This window comes from Apis florea, unplaced genomic scaffold, assembly GCF_048593485.1.
Source record: "Apis florea isolate Af1SG1 unplaced genomic scaffold, ASM4859348v1 contig_3731_pilon, whole genome shotgun sequence".
Classification (NCBI taxonomy): Eukaryota; Metazoa; Arthropoda; class Insecta; order Hymenoptera; family Apidae; genus Apis; species Apis florea.
The window spans coordinates 213,560-238,597 of record NW_028256823.1 but is presented as its reverse complement, the minus strand read 5'-3'; the positions used below and the strand labels follow the sequence as shown (position 1 = coordinate 238,597).

Genomic DNA, 25,038 nt, shown 5'->3' with positions numbered 1-25,038 from the left:
TGAATGTTGATAATTGGCTGGTATCGGTGTCAATGGGCGAATAATTTCGTCCCCAACGCGTTGACCATTCCATTATGTTCGGGGTAAGTGGTAGCAGACTGTTTGCGTTGAACAATTGCGAGGCGTGGATAGCATGTTTGGAGACAGTGATGTAATGGCGATTGTAATCGGCACAGGGTTATTTTAACGGGGTTTAATTGAGCAAGAGGTTAAGATTTTTCTATCTTCTTTAAACACAATTCAAGAAATTGGGAGAGGTTAAAGAGAAATGAAAAAATTTTGTAAAGATATATATAAAAGTATGAATATCTTCCTGTACAAATGTTTTCACTAATAATTCCAATCGATGATAATAAGAATTAAAATATATATGTAATTTTGTTATAAAATATTGTTATGAAAATATAACTTTCTTTAAAAATGTTTCATTATTCGTGATCCTCCACTCGTAAATAATACGATATTTTCCATCGTCTCGTTCGCTCTCGATTAAATAAAATCGTCAATGGAATGCGCCGTGGAGTGACAAAAAGCGAGGAGAAAAAGACGTCGAATGGAAATTGGCGTGCAAAAGGAACAGGGGAACGCAAACCGCGAACCTTGCCGGATTTTTATGAAACTCGAGCCGGTCGTGCAATTGAGCTAATTTCCATACTCACGATTCCACGCAATTTCGCAAATTCGCAAGGACACAAGCGCAGTCGCTCTTCGTCCAAGGATTTCAAGCTTGAAAATTTATCAGCTATCCAGCTATCTTTCCACTAATTTTCCACGAATTACCAATAGGAACGTTAGTGGTATGTACATAGATACACAATGCGTTGTGGACCGTATAGATTCCTTCCAATTTTTGCTAAAACCTGAGGAAATAACGGGAAGTGGATATCTATTGAGGAAGAAGAAGTGCCGGCACGGGTTAACACGCGAACATCTCGAACGTTTCTTGACAAATGTGTCAATTTGCATATTCAGAAACGGGTATTTCTGCTTCGTGGAAATATCGAGGAGTATTCGTCGAAAATGGATGCTCTTTGGATTCTGGTTTGATTCCAGAGGAAGATGATAGATTTCAATAGATTTCAGTTTGGTTCCAATGATTCGAAATAGTTTGCAATGCTATTGAATATCAAGAGACAAATAAAGGATTAGGTTAAGACTCTATTTTTTTATTAAATACAAAACGTATGATTGATCGATTTGTTTCGATGTCATAATAAAGATATAATCTACGATAAAGAAGAAACTCTGATAAATCAAACGACGAAAATAATCATCGAAGTAAGGATGATTGTGTTAGATTGCCTATTCCGCACATATATCGAGCAATTTTCTTTAAACAAAATTTAAAACCTAAACATAATCTATCGATTTTTCCACTACTTGATGACTCTAGTTACAATCAATCATACTTTTAACCTAATGTGTACTGTCATTCTAAAAACAGATGAAAGTTATAATAGATCACAAGCCCCCAAGGAAAACGTCACGAACAAAAGAAGTTAATTCATTAGTATTACATCCATCAAAGCGAGAATAATGTAATCTCAATTGAAATTAAATCGTCATTTAATATACTACTGGTAACTAGAATCATTCCTAACTTCCTTGCATAAATTATCTCGTTAAATTTTCATACCATTCATCCCCTATATCATTATTCCATATTATTCTGTTTATCGAATTTTATTTTTCGCCACCCTTACGTTCAACGTAAGACAAACGAGACTGCAAACTGGATCCACAATATCTTCGAATGAAAACATCCACACCACCATTCTCGTTCACGAAAGAAGAAGAAGAAGAAGAAGAAGAAGAAGAGGAAGAAGAAAAAAACAAAAATATCATTTTCATTCATGCGGTTCATATCATGGCCTGTCTGTTTCTTTATTTCGCACGACCACGCCCTTGTTCCACGGTCGAGTCACGGTCTGAGGATCCAAATTCGCGACTCTTTTCGCGGAAAAGGAGGCCCGCGCGACCGCATAATCAGTCGCTATCACGCGATCTTTAAATGCATTATGCATGCCGGCTGTTGGAGGCCTGGGAGGAGAGGAGGGTAGACGAGCGAAAAAGAGAAGGACGTATGCGAGGCACAGGTAATTAGGAATCGCTGTAGGGGCCGTACACGAGACGAAAGAGTCGGAATCGAGCGAGAGGGGGCCAGACGTATAAGAAGAAGAATAAGAAGAAGAAGAAGAAAGAAGAAGAAGAAGAAAGATAAGGAAGCAAAGAGGTCGAGAAAGAGAGGTAGGAGGCCCAACATCTTCTAAGAATAGCGGTCCCAAGGCCCTGGGGCCCTTGGCCCCTTCGTAATCAGTGACCATATAAGCAGAAGCCTCTCTCTTTTTATCCTATTCGCGCATGATCCCTCTCTCTGTTCCTCCTTCGCCAGTTGAGCAAGCTCACTGGCTCGTAACAACGCGTTGCAACTCCTCGTGGGGATCCTCTATCATTGAGCCTCTTTACGATAGGATGTGGCCGAGATGCGTGGTTACGACACCAAAAATCGAGAAAGCGAGAACGTCCTTGGAGATGGGTCTGGGATAATCGTTATGGTCTTTGCCATCTTTGTGATTTTATTCGATGTTGTTGGATAGGTAATTGTGAGTGAAATCGAACATCTTTTTCTTTCGTCGTTTAATTGGTCGTTTCGTATTTATTATTTTGCAATTATCGTATTGTTGATCATTTTTCTTGTTACTCGTTGCTTTTAATAATGGTTTAAGGAGATAGAATGAAACGAATGTTTCTGGAGTATAGCCTTGAGCGAAGATTTTTGACGATACGTATTCGATTTATGACGCAAAGCAATAACGTTCGTGATATTATTTCTCTATTATGCACTATTGCTAAAAAGAGAAATCAAAGTGAGTCATTGAATGAGGCATTAGCTATAATTACTTATGGATATTTCTCTATATTGCGATAGTTAATCCTTTGGTTAAGTAGTATTTTTCGTATGCAAATCAAAACGGCTTTTGTTTTGACAAGGTAAAAAATATGAGTGTGAACGTTGTGTAATTAATTATGGTATAAGAATAGTATGCATACATTATCAATACTAACGTGTCGTTTCATTCTTGTGCCCTATTTTAACAATCTGTATCCGTAATCTGTATTTTTCTTGTTGATAAATAGATAAAAATATTGCTCCAACCAAGTTATATCAATTGCTATAAACTATAGCGAGAGATTTATCATTCGCAAACTATACAAGTATCTTAAGTAAAAACAGACTCTTTCCAAACTTGTTAAAATTTGTTTTCGCATATAAAACAACGCGATGAAAAATATCGTACACGATTTTATTAAAATTTTGCCTCACAATTCAATCATGACAGGGCAAAATTGTTTTCTCGCGTTAAAGAAAAAACGTGACTTTTAATTGGACAATTTTCATGAGACGAAATATATCGAACATCCATGAAAAAAAAAAAAAAAAAGAAAAAGAAAAGGAAATATTTTTCAGACAAGTGTTGCAGTTGTTGCTTTTAAGATGAAAGATTTCACAAGTGGCGGGAAAATCGCGCGAGATGTCGTTACGCTTGGCATGATCTTGAGCATGCTCGTTGCACGCGTAAACGACCAGTTACCAACTCCATAATTGTGCTACGCGAGTTTTTAATTAATCGAATGAATACAAGGAACGTATTAATTTCAAAGATAAATTCAACTTCGAGTGTTTAAAAGTTGAAGAATTAAAATATCGAACGAGCGATCGAAATGACAAGGAATTGTGAAAGTTGAATTGTGAATTGGTTAATCGATCAATTTTTCTGAGACGCCGTTAAGGGGAAAAATGGGGAAAATTATGAAAATATTTTTTTTTGATATAATGAGAAATTTAATACACGATTTCTAATTACTGAAAAATTAATTTTAAATTTAGTTCATGGCTATTAACTTTCTGGCACTCTTCAAAAATAGTCAATAAATTAATAGCATTTAATTACTGGTAATGTGTTTCTTTTAAAAAAATGATATATATATATTTTTTCTCATTGATAAGTAGATGAAGAAATAGACAAATAATTAAATATATTCCATGTTACATTTGATTTAATCTATTTAATGAATATAATATTTCTTCTTTTTTATACAATTTTTGGATATATATTTTTTGGATATTCATGTATTTTCAAAGCTAAGTAATGCCATAAATGCAGAATAAAAAATTTCAAGAGCATATTAAGAAAAAAAGAAATTGTAATTTATCACGTTAATTGAGAAGAATTTCAAAGAGAATACCAAGAAAATATTAAGGATGGAGTTCAGTTTATCGTCGAACAAATTAGATCATAGTTGCTGAGGATATACGAAATCCAATTCCACGTGTCACGTGATGCGTGCCAACCATAGTTTGCATTGGAAGCGTTTTCTGCACGAAATCTTTTCCTGTTCTTGCATTAATTGCCGCTGATTACTGTAATCTCCGCTCGAGATCGACAATTTTTATAACTACCGAAATTAACGGCAAACCTATAGAAACCTTCACTTATACAATTCATTTAGGCGATTATAACGATATTAAAATTACATTATCGTAATATCCAATGAGGAATCTACGCTTTTTATAAAAACACGCCGCTAATATCCCTCTAACTTTCTAAACGATCGAAATTTCTCCTCATCGTAATAATAATTATAATATTATATATTAACTGCTGTCACATTCAATGCAATTGGTTTTTATCGAATTCCCGATTAATCCATCCACTTGAATATCTGCCATGCAAGTTATCATTTGTTGTTGATTAAATTTATTTAATTGGAAAATTCTAAATTTAATGAAAATTTGTACATACGTAGGAGGAATAAATTCATTCTACAATTTTTCAAACACAATTTCGTCTAAGGATAATTTTTACAATAAGATAGAACATTAAATTCTGAACATTCTATATATATATAAAAAAGGGGGAGGGGGGGGGATACATTAAAACTTCAAGATTTAATTTCTCGAAATTATTAACATTTTGCTAATAAAATGTTAAATAAATCTTATTATTATCTCTAATTTCAATAACATAAATTGTTGAACTCGTGTAAGTTTTATGAAGATTTTTGTGGCTATATCACACGAGTCTTTATTTTAAAGATTAATTAGAACATTTTTACACGATGGAAGATTCGAAATAGATACGATTTGGACTTTGATTCGAGGAAACGATCACGAATTTCGTCGAACGAAACGCGAAATCCCGTGGCCTTGTCGATGAGGTCGCAGAGAACGAGATTATTAACGAGCGAATTACTAATAACGGGATTGAAAATTTTACAAGCGGAACTGGCGTCGCTCCAGGGCGAAATTAAAACGAGCAAATCATTACGCGAGGCCATTTTGTTCGCTCGTCGATCGATGACGGCTGGACCGATTGTTTTTTGCGCAACGAATTAAGAAGAGAAAGAAGAATGCCCTCGAATTTATTGCCTAGAGAAGAAGAAATTTGTATGTAATTTTGCGTGAAAAAATATTTGTCCTGTAATTATGGAAAGTATAAAAAAAAACTGGAATGGTAGAAAATTGAATCTGAAACGTGTGAAAGAAGAAACGCGCGTTCTCAATTGGATACAAATTACTTCTTTTTTTTTTTTTTTTTTTTTTTTTGCGACAAGAGTGAAATTTAAATATTTAAGGAAATTTTTTTACAAAGTAGAAAACAAATTCTTCCATTATCGAAGAAGTTATCTGCAAAAGAAACGAAATACATATTTTAGGATAAATTAAAACAATCTTGCGAGAACCTAAATTCATCCTAAACTTTCCAATTCTAAATAAACTAACTTTAAACAAACTCGAATTGGAATATTTATAAATTATAGACCATATTTCATTCTATATCTTTACCCAAAGAAAGAATAATACATTCATATCTCTGGCATACAGAAGATGATTTATTTTAACTCTCTAATTAATTCCTTTACACTTATTTTATTATGAAATATATATATATTCAAACACGAAGAAATTTCTATTGATAAACGGATGAATTCCTTTAAGAGATTCACATTACCTTACACGATAAATCATCGATGTCGATTCATCATATTATCGGCATTAGCAATTAAAACAAATCGCCAGATTCCATTAATTTCACGTCGCTTTAATAATCCCGCGTTAATCGTAGCCGGTTGCTCGACCGAGGATGGACAGGCTGTGGTCCCGTTGAAATATAGATGCGGTCAGGAAACGACGAAATATCGAGAATAAGCGAAAGGGCCCGGCAGGTTTTGCCCAAAGTACACGAAGCACCGTTAAAATATGTAAAACGGCACGGTACACGCCGGCTTCCGCACCGCCCTTTCGCGTCCTCTTTTTTCCTCACTCCCGCTTATTCTGGACCTTCGATCATCTCTCCTCCACCACCTTCGCAGGGTTCAATGAACGGCTACGGCCCGCAGGTGAATTCTGCGAACGGCCAGACAACCGTGAATTTCGTCTCGTTCGATTTGCCAAACTCGAAACCGTGGTTGCGGTTAGTTAGCGTTTCCCGCGACCGACGTCCCCCACTCATTTTCCATCGTTGCATCGACTGGTTTACCGACGAAATTAAAGGATCGAATTATAATACGATAATTGAACTATTCCTTTTTCTTTTGTTCCCGGATAGGGAATTGAGAATTCGGTTTTTCGCCCCGATCGATTAATTTTATTTCGTGTTTCAGAATGATTTTATTTGTTTGATGTAATGATTGTACTTGATTCGAGGAAATTCGATGAATTATTTATTTTATATGCTCTTTTCGATAATTTTAAACTGTAATATTGTTTTAAAAGAATTAGAAAAATTAATTGTTGTAAATTATTGAATCAAAATCGAATTATTGTAATAAAACTTAAACAGTTTAGTATGATATTAGTAAAATAAATTCATCATAATCTCCTAATCTAGTGTTAAAATCTTTGAAAATCATGCAAAATGATAAAGATTAATATTAGAACAAATTTTTCAATCGAAGAAAGAAATAATTAATTAAATATTTAAATGATTAATAATTAAGAAACAATTACTCGAAAAATGCATAAGTATTATTATTTTTTCTAGGTTTGAAATAATATTAATCAATACTTTGTCATTTTAACTAAAATTTTTCTTTAAAATATAAAATCAATTAAAATAGATGAATTGTTCAGAAGAATTATAGAACAAATATTCTTCTTCTTCACTCCATGTTCATTATCTATCATATTTTATCATATCTCAATTCGATCCTTCTATGCAACATTCACAATAATCCAAAATATCATTCTCACAGAATTAATGACTATTATCGTAAAATAAGAAAATAGAATAAGAGCAGACATTTCAATTCATCAATTTTAATTTTAATAATACTATAATATAATGATAAGTTAAAAGAAGATTTTTGGAAATTCCCTGTTAAAATTGTACACCATTGTATCATTCACACTGAATTCAAAATACGAGAAGTTTCTTTTCATTAGGCGACAAATGCTGCAGTACAATTTACAAGAACTTGTACATTCATCACGTTGACGATATTCTAGACAACAGTTTAATCACTTTTAATTACTCGTCACCTCCATCAAACGCATGTAATTAGAGGTAGTCTGACGACCGATTTCAAGCTTAATAACAAACTGCACGTGGCAAGAAATCACACGTTTTATCGTCCATTTAATTACCGTTTTGTTTGAGAAAAAAAGAATTTTTTTTAAAAACGCGTTGTGATTTAAAAATGAATTAACATTCTTTACGCGTGAACTATCGTTACTGTAATAAAGAATTGACAAAGAAAATATTCGTGTGATACGTCGATATTTTTAAGAAAATTTAATATTTTTCAATCACTTATTGTTTGGAAATAAAAGTTTCTGAATGTATTTTTTCTAATAAGTGCAAATTTAAAAAATCAAAATCTTGTCAAATCTTATTACATATTAATGTGTTTCTTCTTAATATTCTCCAACATATAATTTGGATTCGAGGGGGAAAAAAATTGATCGAAATAAATCATTTTCTGAAAAGTTACTGGTACTAATGATAATTTGATAATGAAATTAAAAGATTTGTAAATGATCGAATTTCATTCTTTAAATTTGCGATTACTAGAAATCAAAATACATTTCCAACGGTAAATATATAATATTAAATAATAAAAAAAATCCATTTTCAAACCACAATTTGAATAAAATTTGAAAGCTTTTTTTTAAATAAATACAGGGGGAAAATGATAAATCTCCATAACCTATTCTTAATATAAAATTATGAAGATTCAAGATGGCTTCGATTCGAGGAAAAATGTAATAACAAACTGGTTGATTCAAACATTTAATACAAAATAGGTTTAAATTTCACGATGCAGACGATGCAACAACAGATTAAAATATGAGGACAATCACGATTACACTTCTTTAGGATCAGTTACACTTGTACAAATACATAGAAGGCAATACAATGTGCTACAGTACTACAGGCAACGTAGTCACGCTGTCGGCTGAAATAACAAGGGGTCGCGATAAAATTTCCATTGCAACTTTTTATCAACAGATCAGAATGGAATATATTGAGAAATAGACCTATTTTTCAACAAATCTTTGCTCATTAAAAAATAACAAGGAAAGGCGGCTATTGTGCATGTCGCCTTTCAAAAGAAACTAGAATATGTTTAACCGAATTTCGTTTAATGAATTACGAGATCACGACGTTCGTTTGTGAAACATTTCGTTATTTTAATTAACTGTCTTTGTGTTGTAAGAATACCGATGTACAATATAAATATACATTGCAATAAGGAAGATTCTCAGTTTCAAATGTTTTATAATTGAATAACGTGAAATGAGAATGAAAGATCACAAAGTGAATGATTTACCGATAATGATAAAATAATTCTTACGAAAATCTACGAGAATCAATAATTGGAAGGTATGAAGTTGAAATATCGATTATATCTAGATGTATTTAAATAATCGAAATATTCTCAATTAGAGCGAATTTAATAAAGATTAATAATCAATATCAATTAAATATATATATATTGCTTTGGTTTATTTTCAATTTAAATTCAGAATAATTTATTTTTAATGTTTACTATTAATTTGCGAATGATTTACTGTAGATAGGTTAGATTTTTATTATAAATTATGTGAAATTATAAATATATAATTTCAAAATTCAGATATATTGATTATAAATTGAAATACTAACTAATTGGAACTACTATTAATTGCCTTAAATTTTATATCTGATTAAATTTAAAACATATAAATTGTAAAATTTAAAAGGCAATAAAACTTTCTTTATTTTCTAATAATTGATTTATAAATTTAATTTTTTTAAGTCATGAAATTCACTTGATATGTTTTAAAATAAATACTATTTCAAAATATCTGATCTGTAGTTCTGCAATAAATCAAATGACAAAATATATCTACCATAAATCAGATATGAAAAATGACTACACAAACTTTCATATTTCATTTTCATTTAATAGAAAGCAAAACTATTCTTCCATTTACCGAGCGTTCCTTAATCTTTCTAACGCAACATTTACAGAAAAATCACATCAAATCGAGCATTACAAATTTGAAAAATTATTTCATTCAAGATTAATCTTCTCCAGGCTTACAATTTATCACGCGAAAAATTATATCAAACATGGACCAAACAATCAATACTCCAAATACCCCCATTGCATGCATATCATCCAAAATAATTAATATTTCAATATCCACGAAATCCCTCTCGATCTCGTTGAAATCACGCGCTTCAACAGGCGGCGTCCTAACAACCGATCATTTATTACATTTTCTCCTCGTCGAATTTCAACCACTCCCCCTGTCTTTTCCTCGAAATTGACAAAATAAGATATCTCTTTCGTCCCTCATCGATCGCCTAGCGCCATCTCTTTCTCCTCGCGCCAGAAAAAGGCGACACGGTTTTCGTCGAAGACCGCCATTTTCACGGAGATTTTAGCGGGAAATCTCGCCGCGTGCCGTACGATTCAATTTTCCTGGGTAATATTATGATTTAACCGGGGGGCCGACCGACCGCCTCCAGCGTCGAGGACGCTTTTCACCCGTTTTCACGACCAGTTCCTAACGACGAAGACGACGAAGAGCGACGGTTCGCGGATAATTACGAGCAGAAAACCGCAAAAATACTGTCCCTCTCGTGGAAATGTTTCGAGCATGTTAATTGCTCGATGAAATTGGTAATTTCGGCGAGGTCGGCTAAGCGTAATCGCTTTTCCAATTACGTTACGAATAGGGTATTCTTGAATAGTCGACCTTCGGCGACTTTCTTGCGGTTGTGTAGTAAGAATCGAGAAAAATGAAGGCTTTGTTCGCTTGTAATTATTCCTTTGTAATGATAAAAAGAAAAAAGGATAAATTGGATTTTTGGATCTTCATGTGATTGGAGGATTTGGTGTTCTTTTTTCTTTTTTTTTTTTTCTCGTTTTGAAGAAAAATAATGGAATTGATATCGAGTGGTTAAAAAATGTTCTAATAATGAAAAAAATAATTTAAAAATATTTATTCTTGAATAGAATTTAATTAATTCAGGCAGCATTAAATTGCGTTTAGTTTGCCTAGAATCTACATTCTATTAAAATTCCTAAAGAATTTCAGACAATTGTTTCAAGAAGATAAAGAGGCTTCTAAATTAAATTAATTTAAATTATTTTCTTTTTAAATTTAATAATTACTATTAATTTAATTTTGTATGATGTATAATCTCGTATTATTATAATCTATTCTATTTTAGAGATGAAATATTAAATATAATAAAACAAATAATTTTGATTACCCTTAAAGAGAATTTAATAAAAAAATAAATTAAATAGATTAAGAAAGAATTCTATTTTGAACCAAGAATAAGTTATATCTTCTTGAATGACGTATCTTGACGTTTCATTAGTATTGCAGTTAGCTTTACTTGAACCGAATGATTTATTGATAATGACACATTCATTCACCCTATAATGAATCTAATTATATTTATTGGAGAAATGTCGCATACGGGATATAGTTTATACTTGGAAGCTTTGATTTGGATAATTGTGCGATATCAAGCGTAGTAATTAGCTCAAATCTCTAATTAATTAGAGGAAATACTTGCTTGAATATCTTGAACAGATCTCTCATATATATATATACACAGTTTGTCTAATTTTGCACATTTTGCACGTGAATTTTAATAAGTAGAATCATAAATACGTATTATTTAAATTTGTTTAAAGAACAAAGTAGCAATTAATTTTTTAAAAAACTGAATTCATGAATACATAAATTCAATTTTTCGAAACATTATGCATTATACATTACATTAAATTTAATTAAAATTGAATAATATATATCCAAAAATTGTTAACATTGAACGATACAATATTCCAAAAGTGTGAACAAAAATATTCAAACTGTGAATATAATAAGAAAACTAATTAATCTAGATCTAACGATCGTTAACATCGACTAGATTTATCATATCAATTCCAAAATATTTACTATATTATGTAACATTATGCTCACGAATACATCCTGTGTTCTTATCCTCCAACAAGAAGATAAAAAATACACGTATCGACGGAAACTTTATTAACCACGAAATACGAAAAATATTCTCTCGTAAACGATCATTACTTTCACGCAATTAAACGTTGCGAATTTGCATCCAGGCTGCGAGATGAAAAAAGATTCCGTGGTCAGCGGATTTTTATTGGACATTGCGCGGTTAACCATCACCTGTCACGGTGATTAATAGCTCGGTGCTCTCTAGCGAATCCCTAGGCCGATTTTTGTCGTTGTTACACTGTTCTGCACTTTATACACCGGTCATTACTTCGTGCGACGTTTTCATAGGGAAAAAAAAAAAGAAAAAAAAAAAAATTATCTCGAATCACATTAAATCTTTCTTCGAGAGGCACTCAGGGGAACTCTTTCTTTTTCTTCTTCTTTTTTTCTCCCTCCCCGAAAATTGATTTATGCATCCTTCGTGGAAGCGATAATTAACGCGGGAAAATTTAAAGAAACGCGTAATTCGATCATTTAACAAGAGAGGATGAAATGTTTCTATTAATAATCGCACTTGCGATAACTAAAATTCATTTGTAAATGCCGTGCACACAACACGTTTGCAATATTACGTATTGTTTTTCGGCAAATATTCAACACGCTGAAATGAGTAATGCTTATCCGTTGTTATTTAATACTGTAACCTTTAATTAGCTCGTTTCAAGCGAGGGGAAAATGGCTTCCAGAAATACGATGATAATGCAGTTAATGTTACAGTTATGTTTCTAATTTATAATGGATTCGCTGCTAGATATTACCCCGTTCCCTTTAGAATTATTAATACCTAGTATTATCTAATTCTACGTATCTGTTGTGATATAAAGTCGATGTTCGACAATTTGAAATCGCGTATATAAATTAAACGAAACGTGGATAATTTTTTACGTAACTAAAATTTACTAGAAGTCTATTAAATTATTATTATTTTTTTAATAATCGATAGAAAAAATGATTTCTATTATTTATCCAAGACTTTTTCATATTCGTAGAAAGAAATCTTTGAAACAACCTTATCAAAAATGAATAACACATCGTAATAAAATATTTTATCGTGCAATTTATACGCATGAATAGTTATCTGATCTTCTCCAATTTCCAAACAAATTGAATTAATATCGTAAACCTCTTAACGATACATTTAATCTTTCGCATTCGATTATTATTATATCGATGATTCACACCAATTATATCGAAATTCAAACCAATGTAAGCTGATTCAACGATATATTCGTTACGTGACTAACGATTCTTTATCGATCATCGAAACCGAGAAGTGGAGCAAGATTTGACCCAACGATGTTGGTTAGAGGTCGATGGAATCGTCGTGAATTGGATGATCCGTTCAAGTAGATCGTGGGAGCTCGTGGTTAGATTCGAATCAAGCATCCAATATACTCACCTATGATGGTGTGCACCCTCACGGACAGCTGTGTCCTGAGAACGATCGAGTTCTTTCGGCTGTAACAGAGGAAAAGAGAGAACGATATCAATGATTGAGTCGCGCGAAATTGGCGGGAAACTGTCGTAGTATAAACGTTCGAAGTATTTATTACACAAGCATTGTTTAAATTTAAATTTAGAAACTAGTTTTAAAAAGCTTAAACAAGGAACAATTAAAAAAAATCTAATAATTTTCAATCACTTTTCCATAAACAAAATCTGTTAATTTTTATTTCCTTCACATTAAAATTGTACTACAATCTATAACCAGAACAATTCCAATACCAATAACTAACCTAAATATTACTCGACACACAGTAAAGCTATTATATACTCAATGATATCATATAAACAGATAACATTTTCGTACAAGAATTATCGTTACCAAAACCTTCCACGCATCGTAATCCAAAATCGAAACTACCGCTCTCTATCCATAATCTCGTCGATATAACGCCCCGCCAAAAACTAGGTTAAGCATCCGCGTTAGGGATCCCGCGTTAGAAAAGGAAAAAAAAAAGAGAGAGAAATAATTCGCACGTGTAATTATATCTTACTATGGACCCATGGATCCCAATTAATCGTGGCCACGAATTAATCGAGCCACCACAGCTAATTACTTAATTGGGCCTGCGTGAACGCTTGCGCAACGGCCGCGCGTCGAATTAGGTTAGAGTGGCTCTAGAGTTCAGAATCTGCCTCGTGCACCTTGGCTAGCGAACTTTAAGGCCCTGCGAACCTTCCCACGCCACTCGTCCCTGAGAAACTACGGCGACCGAGTGTACAATGGGTTTCAGAGGTGAAGAAGAAGGTGGAGAAGAAAGAGGGAGAAGAGTGGGCGCGGGAGGACGTGTGGACGTTGCTGCAGACAGAGAGAGAGAGAGAGAGAAGAGGACACGGAATGGCGGCGTCAAATACATCCGGGGCAAGGAAAAAAGAGAAAAAGGGGAAAAAGTCGGCTACGTACGCGCGCGTTAATAATGTTTCCGCTCGTTAAACGAGCGAGACGGAGCGCGATTACGCGTTTTGCTTTTCCCACAAGCTAAACACGTAGACGAGACACGGAGCGATCTGGTCGTGTGCAAATACCGATGTTCGCTGTGTTCGTGGAACGGTTGCTTGCTTGCGGTTGTGCGCAGAGATCGATCCGCGATTAAGCGCAATTGTGCGGATTGCCTTCATGAAAATTTCAAGCGGCGATGAGAAATCGCTTTTTCTAACGTTGCACCGTATAAACCGTACGCGGACGGGACCCTCGAGATTCTGGGAAGAGGGTTGAGAGCGTTTGGATAGAGTGAAAAGTAATGGTGTGGAGGTAAGGCGTAGGAGTAGGAATTGAAGTGTGGCTACATCGAAGGAAATTCGAGAAAGTTTTGTTTCTTCTCCGTTTCTCTTAATTAACGTATGGGATATTTGCTACTTATTGCGGATGTAGGACATCTCGAATGGTGAATATGGAAAATGAACAGTGAAATTTGTAATATAAAAAAGTGTATCGAGGAAAATATCAGAGAGGGATACACGCGTATACAAGTCAATGAGTTGTTGCTTTTTAAATATAATATTTGTTATAACGCTAAAGTTTGTTGAAAAGAAGTAATCAAATATATTTTTTTAAAACTTGTTAGAAAAGTTGTTAAATATCAGTTTTAAAATTCTTCTTCAAGGATTCAAATAGAGGTGATTATTTCAATTAAATCCAAGATATTGAGGTTTCTGAAGCTCCTCAATTTTCGAAATAGTTTATGAATCTCGAGTATCATGATACTCTGGCCTTGGATTCTTGAGAAATAGCTCGTCTACGTATTATTCAACAGCTGATTCTAGAAACTTGTATTAAAAATCTTTGAATCTCCAAAATTTGAAAACTTGGTGAATTTTAATATCTATAAAACTTTGAATTATACTGTGATTTTGACTGAAATTTTTAATAGTAAGTAATAGCCATTCTTTTGCACCACCCTTAAAATATTCACTTTCACAAAGTTATTATAAAATATTCCCAGAGTCTGGGCATATCCTAAATACCATTCATATTGATAGAATTTCCATACATGCTAAATACCTCTCGTTCCTTTGATACCTCCAGTCACTGTGAATATCTCCTGTAATACCTATAGAATTTCCAAATTTCAAATTCCAATATTCCTACATCTTGGAAACACTCGCATCTACTGCAATAAGATTTTTGGCATATCTACGATTCGAATCCGTTAAATAAATTTCAAGCCATCAATTAAATTAATCTTACATCGATAAAAAGATAATACTAATTCATTCATAACAATATTACTGGATATCGAATCAATTCATCGTTACCAAGAAGATTCAAAAATTTATATCGAGTATAATCTATTACTTCATTTCCTAAATAATATTAAAATTTCATCAAAATTTCAAAACACTTCCTCTCCGTTCATCGCTTCACTTCTCGATCGAGCATTAAATAATATTGAATTACGAAGTTAACAGGATCGCAGCACATTACAGAATCGGCTGGATCGTGAAAAATCTCGCCAACTTTCAAGCAACCATCCCCGCCGGATCATATCCGCGTCGAGGAGCAAAACTTTCCATCCCTGGCTCCATGGTTCCTCTTCATATCGTAAACAAACGTATTTCCCTGTGAATCGAGGGAGAAAAGAAGCCGTGGAACGACTCTCCTCCACGATTCTCTTAAGAATCGCACGAGGGGGCGGCGGTGGTGGCCGAATAAATTAAAAACTTTCCGGCACGGGGCCAAGTTCAATGTCGAAGTCGTTTGACCCCTCCTACTACGTCATTCTTCGACATGGTCGTCTATGTTTTCCACGTGAATATAAGTTTCGTTCCTTTCCTCGCATTGTATTCAATCTTTGCTCGCGTAATTGCCCGTGTATTGTTCCACGGTAATTGGCCGACAAGAGACGGACGAGTCTCGTATGTGCACTCGTGGAAAGTAGAATCTCAATCTCGCGAGAATAGGAGAATGGAAGTTTCGAAAGTTATTCGAAAGACACGTAGGGGGATGGAATTGGATTGAATTTAGCGGTGGTTTCGCGGAATATAAACGGAGTAAGATTTCTCTCTCCCAAGATTTGGAAATACTTTTTTTGATTACAGTTTTATCTTGCGTATTATCGTTGAAACAATTGATAAAAATGAGATGAATTATTACGGTAATATAGTGTTATCAATTTGATTTCTTTTTTTATTTCTTTCTTGAGAAAACAAATCTTGGAATCTAAGTTTATAAATATATTTTTTTATAATATTACCTGATTTGTGAAAAAGTATATTTTTGATATATATATATTTGAAATTTAAAAATTTTTAAATGTAAATGTAATTTTTTTAGACATATCTGCTTTTTATTATTATATATATTATTATATACGTATAATTTATTATAATATGGAGGGATTAAACAAATAAAATTCTGAGTATCATAAATTTTTGTTTCAAAACAAATATTCATCCTTTTTGAATAAAACGCTGCCTTTTCGTAATTATACTAGGAAACGAATGTGCAAATATAAATGCTGATCTTTCAATGATTTCAGACTCAGCTCAATAGCTTTTTGGAGAGGCAAGCGATTCAAGATCTTATACAAATAACACACGGAACAAGACATCTCGGTTCTTGTTTGTTCAAATATTGTCTTGTTCTTTTGTCTTTTTGTATTGAGGCAATCGATTATTTTTAAAAAAATTTTTATCTTTTTCGATAAATTTTTGTTGTGAATCAAGTATTGATCATTAGTCCGGAAAAACAATTAATTTATTAATTTTTTTTTTTCGTGAATAACATTGTTTTCCAAACAAAGATCCTTAAATACTCTCTGAATAAAGATGTTCCCAATTTACAAACAATCTCACTAACTGCTTCATTTTCCTCGAAACTCTATCAAATATCCTTTCTAAAGGAACGTATCTCGAGAATTTCCTTGCTAAAACTTCACCACGTCCGTCTTCGTTCACGTTAGTCTTTGAAGTTTGAGCATAATCGAAGAGCCTAAGTGCGATCACGATCTGAATTTCATTTAAATTCAAACTGTTCAAGTTTCACTTGAAAATAATGGCAATCTGTCAAATCTGACAACTAGATTGGATCCTCGCTATAATTATTATCCGATCAATAATAACGATTATTAACGACACGAATCTTCTCTTCCTTAACCGTTTCCAAATCCAATATCCAGAAATCAAATTAATTAATCTATCAAATCAAACTATACATAACATTTATCCCAAAGAATTCATTTATTTTTCAAAAACCAAATGATTGACAATAAAAAAAAAATAATTTAGAATCGTAAACTAGAAATACGAGTTTCATTTTACAATATATCGAAAACAGTATCTTCGCTTAACACAAACAGAATTAACATCTTACATTAACCCTAACAAAAGAGAACTTCCCACAGGCATAAAAATCCATATACTAATTGCTCCATTTCTCGCTCCACTCGCCCCGCGTCTTAAACCCAAACGATCCTCGCCCTCCGCACGCAACTCGTTCTCAAATTTCTTCTCTCATCGCGACTATCTCCACTCTTGGAACCCCCTCCCTATCCGGAAAAACAAGCCGATCGTATCGCGGCTCCTCGAGATCGACTCGAGACTCCATGTAAATGCGATCTCACCCTCTCTCGGTGCAGCGGCGGAGTGCACCCGCGGGAGAATGAAAAGCGGCCGTGGGGAAACGTCCCCCTGCAAATGGAATGCAAAATCCCCAACTGTGTGTGTGTGTGTATCCGTCGACGCTCCGCGTGGGAACTTCGACGTTCGTAAGCATTCGACGACGAAAGTCCGGACGACGAAAGGATTTCCAATCTCCTTTAATGGCGCATTAATCGCGACTCCGACCGAGGGGATGGAACAACCGGACGAGAAAGGGTGGAGGGAAGGACTTGGCACTTGGGGAGGGGGAGAAAAGAGAACGAGAGGGGGGAGATTCGACGCGATAACCCGGGCTCGAAGCGGTTTTCAATTGACGACGGGGCGACCGATAGTCTGCGAAGTTTCCACCGAGTACCGATTATCGATACTCTTGCATCGAGCGGCGGGGCTTTGCAATCTCTCTCTCTCTCTCGAGCGTTATGAAGTGGCGTTAAATAGACGTGCTTCTGCCGCGTCCTTTTAGCGAGTCGCGAATCGCTTCAAATTGGATGGATGAGAGGAGGAGGAGGAGGAGTATTGGCCGATTTCGCCCCGATGATCTTGGATCGGCAGAAGTGGCGTGTATTTTTAAGTGGGGGGGTTGGATTCTCTAATTGTGCGAATCTTGTAAAATCTGGAAGAATGGAAATAGCTATGGGAGGTGTTGGCGTGTATTAAGAGCCCAAAGAAGATTATGCGCTATATTTCTGTTTGTGATAATAAGATGGAAATAATTGTTCCTTCTTATAAATGTGTATTGTATGAATTCTGTATGAATTTGTTTGATGGATTTTTTTTTAGAATAGAAAGATTAAATTTCATTATTCTACATATTTAAGAGTAAGAGGAATATGATTGATGCAAATTAATGAAATAAATAAATTCTTTTCTTCCAACTCTGATACATTTAGAAACAGTAGTGCCTTGTTATTTTTCATTAATACATGAGAAATCATGTCTGTTTCATAAATAGAATGTATAATTCATTGCAATGTACAGGAAACCGTTACTCTGGAGTGTGTGCAAGAAAGAAATTAATAATAAAGGTATAAGTATACATAGGTAACTGGAAATCTTTCTTCAATTATATTCTCTTTTTTAAAATCACATTTATACGTTAATAATAGATAATTGTTTCCAAGAGATATTCTATTTTAAAATTTCTAAATTTCTAAATTTTTCAATTTCTCCACCTTTTCTTCGTTTAATCGTTATACGATATATTATCAATCGTATTCATGAATAGTTTCTGTTATCATTTCTCTTCGAATCACGATCGAATTTGCTGTTTTACCATTTCTCCTCGTGACAATAAATCATACGTGAATTGATCGAATCGCTATTTTAATAATTTATTAGTCTGTGCACCGTATTTTATACATATTTATGCTTCCGTCATATCCATATTATATCCATAATTATTTATCTCAAACGAGAAAAAACTAGGAATGGATATTTTTGTCAGTGACGATCACGATATTTCTAACATATAGTTCGCTTGCCAATGTATTTATAACTAACATACTTAGAGGAAAATTTTTTAGATTATCCGGAATTTAAGCTCTAGATTTTCTAGAAAACTTTTAAATTAAAATTCCAGAGCTCAAACGATTCGTTCCACTAGAATAAATTTGAATTTCAACCATGAATCAATAGTCAAATATTACATACGCTGATTCGCGAAAATTATTATAAACATTTCTCTATTTTTTAATGACATGTTAATGAATTATGTGATATTTTTTTATTTTTAATAGCAGCAAAACTTTAAATTAAAAAAATATTCAGAATTCAATCCTTCGTTATTGTGCATTCAAAACGTGCTGAAAATAAGCTGAAACTTTGAGGAGGGGTTGATTTCGATATCCTTAAACAAATTTCGATTTTAAAATCGCTCCACGTACAACTTCTTATCAAATAAATCATCCTTGAATTTATCAACACATTGCAGAATCGATCGAAACGGTTCAACGTCCCTGTTTCGAAGTTCGAAGGAGAGAGAGAGAGAGAGAAGAAAAAGCAACCGGAAGTCGAGTTCCAAGCAGGCCATCCAGCTATCAGACACACGATGCGTTCAAAGAGTTGAAGATAATTTTGTCGGTCATTAAAAATGCCAAGCTGTCAAGTGAATGCAAACTGTATGAAATGCGCGGAATTGCTTCCAGAACAGCCAGAACTTTCGAGGATCAGAAGCTAATTGGCCTACCGGAAACTATAATGTAACTACTTGATACTTATCGAACGGAGAGAAATTTCCAATGAAACGCCCCCTATATTCTAACATTTATTCCCGAAAGTTTCAAGCCCTCTTACAGTTTCGAAACGATCGATTTTCAAAAATTCTTAGAACAATGAAAATTTCCAAGTAGTGGCACGGTAAAAGAAAAAAAGTTTTAAACGAATTATAACGAATATAACTTAATATAAATTCAATACAGTATTTTAATAATATAATCTTTTTTTTTTTTTTAAACTTCAATCACTTATTATCGTTCTTCTCTTTCAACTTACGCAATCAAGTAAAAATATTAATTTGCAGAAGTAAATTTAATTACGTTTAATAATTAACGATTAAATATGAAAACGAACTGATTTCTCGTGGCACAGATATTAAATGAGATTAACATAAAAATATTGAATATACAAGGTAACGAAATTTAATCTCACTTATTTAATATACAGTAGAACTAATTATCCGAATTGATTAAGAGAGAAATGTTTTCAGATAATCGGTTACTCGCGAAATAATTAAACGATTTTCAAATATAAATATTTATCAAGTGAAAAAATATATATTTCATAATTCATTGTAACAGATAATTAATCATTTTCAGAGATGCTAGTTTAAATTGCACGAATTCATCCCTTATTTCAAATTTCGATCGAAGTTCAAGTATCTTCGAATTAAGCTTGAATCTGAGTATTTAGGTTAAACTCGAGTTAAGTGCAAGTTGAGCTAAATTTAAGCGAAGCCTGACTCACATTTGAGGCATGTCGCAGTCATATTCTTGAATCAACTCGAATTTCCGACAATCGTACACGTAAATCATACACGAGATAAATGACGAACATTTTAAGAAACACTGATTCAACCGTGAATTTTGCCCAAAAGTCGAATTTAAATTTGACTCGGGTGTCAAATTTAATTCACTGGTAAAGTATCCAACCAACTTTCGTGAAAATTCGAGGAGGATCTCTTGATCCTTGGCCAACTCTCTAACCCTTTGCTGCAACACGAAGATGCCAATTGGCCATTGCCATCATTCTGGCTACATCACAGAAATGTTACATGTGAATTAGAGAGAAGGATAAGAAACTCAGAAACTCGTTTCTAATCTGGCAGTTTCGAATATCATGGTCGCAATTATGCGAGCAAGGACATCGATTTTGCTTGTATTAAGTTTGGCTTAGTTTGTGTTAAGTTAAATGATGAAGATTTTTCAAGAAACGTTTACTAGAATTGAATGGATTTGTACAATAAAATATTATATTTTATTGATAAATAGATCGTTGATGATATTGTTAAAGAAATAGAATAAGACAAGGTTAAGAAGGAATGATTAATTTAAAATAATACGTGAAAAATAAAATCTCTCTTAAAAAAAGAAAATTTTTCAATTTGTAAGTAAAAGTAATATTAATGAATAAACATATGCACGAATAAGAGACTCTAAATATTTCAGGAATCAAATAACATGATTTATCTAAAAATTGCTAAAATGATTTCGAATAATCTTTTCTTTTGCAAAAATTTTAATTCATAACTTCGTTAACGAAAAATATTGACAACTATGCTATAAAATAATTTAATAGAACTTAACTATTTAATGGAGTAATAATTTATCTCAAACATGACTATATACATATCAAAGGAATTACAAAATCTACAGCACAGTTTTCTCAGTAAACGTAATTACAAAAGTAACGAACTCGACTATGTTTCAAGATAAGTCGTGTCATTTTCATCTCAAAGCCAAAAGCCTCTAGTTATTTCAACCGTAAGCTTAACAAGAAACCTCGAGAACATCAAAGTAGAGTAAACCAACGGTTCATAAATTCTGAGATAAGTTATGAACCCTGAATATTATCTCGTATCACCTCCATGATTTCCACTTCAATTGCGAAACAATCTGTATTCGGGTGGCTCTCATTCTCAAACTCGATTTCTTGGGAGTCGAATTATGTAAGAAACACGGGTGAAACAACAAAGCACCGAAATAAAGCGTTTTAAGATATTTGCCAAGAATTGAGTCACTAGGCAACAACAAAGGCGAAAACAAAATTCCTTTCGAAAATCAACAAGTGCAGTATCATGGGCGTTTCTCGATCTATCCTTTATATTTGTTTATATTTATTTGTATTTGTTCGCTTATAAAAAAATTGACGTAAAAGAAATATTTGAAGAATAATCATTATAATAATCTTAATAATCTTTATAAATATTGTAACGTATCCAATTTTGATTTTGATTTTATACAATACATTCGATTAAATTTAATGGTTTAAAAAGGGATATTTAATAAAAGATGTAAAGCAAAAACTGGAAAATTTATTTATGAATGTAGAATCGTTTCAATTATTCTTTCAGAAGAATAACAGGTATATCTGGGTTAAAGTAACAGTATGCGGGTATCATTAAAATGCATGAATCAATGACGAATTAATTATTAAAGATAATATTTATTACTTCCTCATTGAACCAGTAAATTGTAAAAATAAATTATTCATTGAGTATATTTATCAGTAACGTTTGAAATTGAAATTAATCTATTAAATGTGATTACGTTAAAAAATTCATCCCATTTCGAAGATTTAAATTTTGAATACGGTTAAAGTGAAATTCCACTAAATAAAAATAAATTTCATAATTTGCCTAATATAAACGAGACTTTGTAACTATAATTTTACGATTAAATTATTATGCATTATGGAAAATAACGTGCATATGATTACTATAAATTAGTTTAATAATACAACTGGAAAGATCTATTATAAGATCTATAATTATTTAACTCGAGGCTCGAGGTCACATTTTTTCCTACGGTTTGCAAAATAATCTTTATTAAGTATTATTTGATATAATTGGTATAATCAATTCTTATTTTAAAGCACAAAGTTAAAGGATAATTAGCATGAATTGATTGATTTATATTTTTGCGTATAAAAAAATAAATATAATAACCAATGTACTTTTAACCAATTAATTATCATGAACTTAAGTAAATTTCTACGATAATAATATCAATGTGAATTATAAATATATTTCCAAAAAAAGTATATCTAAAAAAGAATGAAATAAATATAATATGTAATTCTTTTTTTTTTTTTTTTGTACAATCTAAGAGAAATGTTCATGCACCGAAACATCCAATACTAAAAGAATTAATAAATGCAACGATGTGAATTACAGGAAATAAATTTAACCTAAAAACAAAGCATCTAATAAAGCCTTTTCTACTTCGATTCATTTTGCATTTCTTCACAAAGAAGATTTATTTTAAAATTACTTTCAATAATTAATTAATTAATTATTACAAAATATCATCAATAAGAATTTATCAAACTAGATCCTCCTCGTTTCAAGAATTATATAAGAATAAAATTTAAAAAAAAATAAATACACCCCAAACTTCCACAAGAATAAGAGAAAAGATCCATTTGTCACGTATGAAAATATTCGTTCGACAAAATACAGAAAATTTAAGCGGGTAGCAACGACTTGGCCAGACTTTTGCTACCACACCGAACCGGTTGGCTCGAACCAAGGTCGTAGTCGTTGATTTACACACGGTTGGACGACGAATTAATTATCGCCGGGACGAACCGAGTCGATTCGGCTCCCCCAAATATCCGGAATTCGACGTGGCGAGCACAAGGGGACACGGTCGATTAACGCTCGCCAAATAAATAATCCTCGCCGATAAAACGAACGATTGCGCAAGAATCCACGGTCGACGCGCTCTCTCCCTCTTTTCAGGCCATAAATCACTTACGAATTAACCCCTCTAATTGGTACGGTGGTATTTAAATCGACGACGGTTGGTAACCACGGAGTGGAGAATGCGGACGCGTGTAAGCCGAGGACGCGTTTTTACGCGGTCGATTTAATTCCCCCGTTTATAATTAAGTCGACGCTTCCTCGTCACCAACAGCTGGATTCTGGGATAATTCTGGTGTGCATGGGATAATTAGAATTTTCAATTTAGAATGGGTGGAAATGAGTTCGTGAACTGTGAATATTCGCGAAGGATGGAGATTCAAGGTGACGTGGTTGTGCGATGATATAATGGTTGTAATCTGTATTAGTTGTAATCATTGCAATTAATAGAGAAATTATTTTAATTAATGATGAATATATCGTATGTGATTTTAATTCAAGTTCGAAGTTTAGAGGGAAAAATTTTTTCTTTGCATTTATAGGGAATCCATGGTGGAAAATGGAATAAGGTGATTGTGAGTTTCGTAATTTTTAACAATCAAGTACGATTGTCAGTATATTCTAGGGAAGAGAGAAGAGAGAAAAATGTTATACGATATATTCTGTATAATGATCGTGATTTATATTTGATTGTAATTGAAACGAAGTAATGTAATTTTGCAAATTTATAATTCCAATTAATAACTGTAATAAAATTTAAATAGTGGAGATTTGTACGTGGTGGTTTTAATTTGAAATGCGAAACTTTATTTATTCAATTTTATGTGAAATAGATATTGTAAAACAATGAAATAATTTCAGTGGGTGAAATAAATTGAATAATAATATGCTTCCGTTCCTATATTTATTTTTCAAACGTTATTCCATTTATTAAATTGCTCTGAGAATTCATATGAATATTAAACTTGATGGATGTGAACTAATTTCTGCAATTTATAAATTTAATAAAATCTGATTTGTTTCACGTTTCGTTCTGTACGACGTTAATAATTTATTTTATAATTACGATATATAATAATATTTATAAAGCCTAGAAGGAAATTTATTTTTTTTTTTTTTTTAAATGAAATAAACGCGTCGATATCTCTCAAAGAATTAAATTAACCAATATTTTTCTTCGAATATAAAATTTCAGACAATTTTAGAGAATTAATTTAAAACGCGAGCTCGATGACAATTTGCGTCAATTTAAGTTTTCGCCGATGAACGAGTCGCGATTGTGGCGTATAAAAGTGTTCGTAGTTCATTCAGGGGTAACAATCGCGACGGATTGGAATCAAATAATGGATAATAAAAAAAGAAGCAAGAAAGAGAGATGCCGGGATCGCCTTGCAATCGCGACGAAGAGAATCGAATGCTCGATGAAAATTCGACGATTTCGTGGATTTGCACAGACACCATTGTCTGTCGACTAGTTAGGCGTTATGAATCTTCGAAGATCTCGATATTATCGCAAGAACATCGATCTGGTTAAATTAACTAT

General features: G+C 32.9%; 1 protein-coding gene across 4 annotated transcripts in view; it reads right to left on the bottom strand.

The window, feature by feature from the left end:
* The window catches only part of Fhos (Formin homology 2 domain containing), a 205,566-nt gene that overhangs the window by 51,428 nt on the left and 129,100 nt on the right, over positions 1-25,038 (bottom strand). For all 4 annotated transcript variants that reach the window (XM_086914731.1, XM_086914732.1, XM_086914734.1 and 1 more), the window contains one exon: positions 12,936-12,994. In XM_086914731.1, the coding sequence (XP_086770857.1) occupies positions 12,936-12,994 (59 nt within the window). The remainder of the gene's footprint in view (positions 1-12,935; positions 12,995-25,038) is intronic.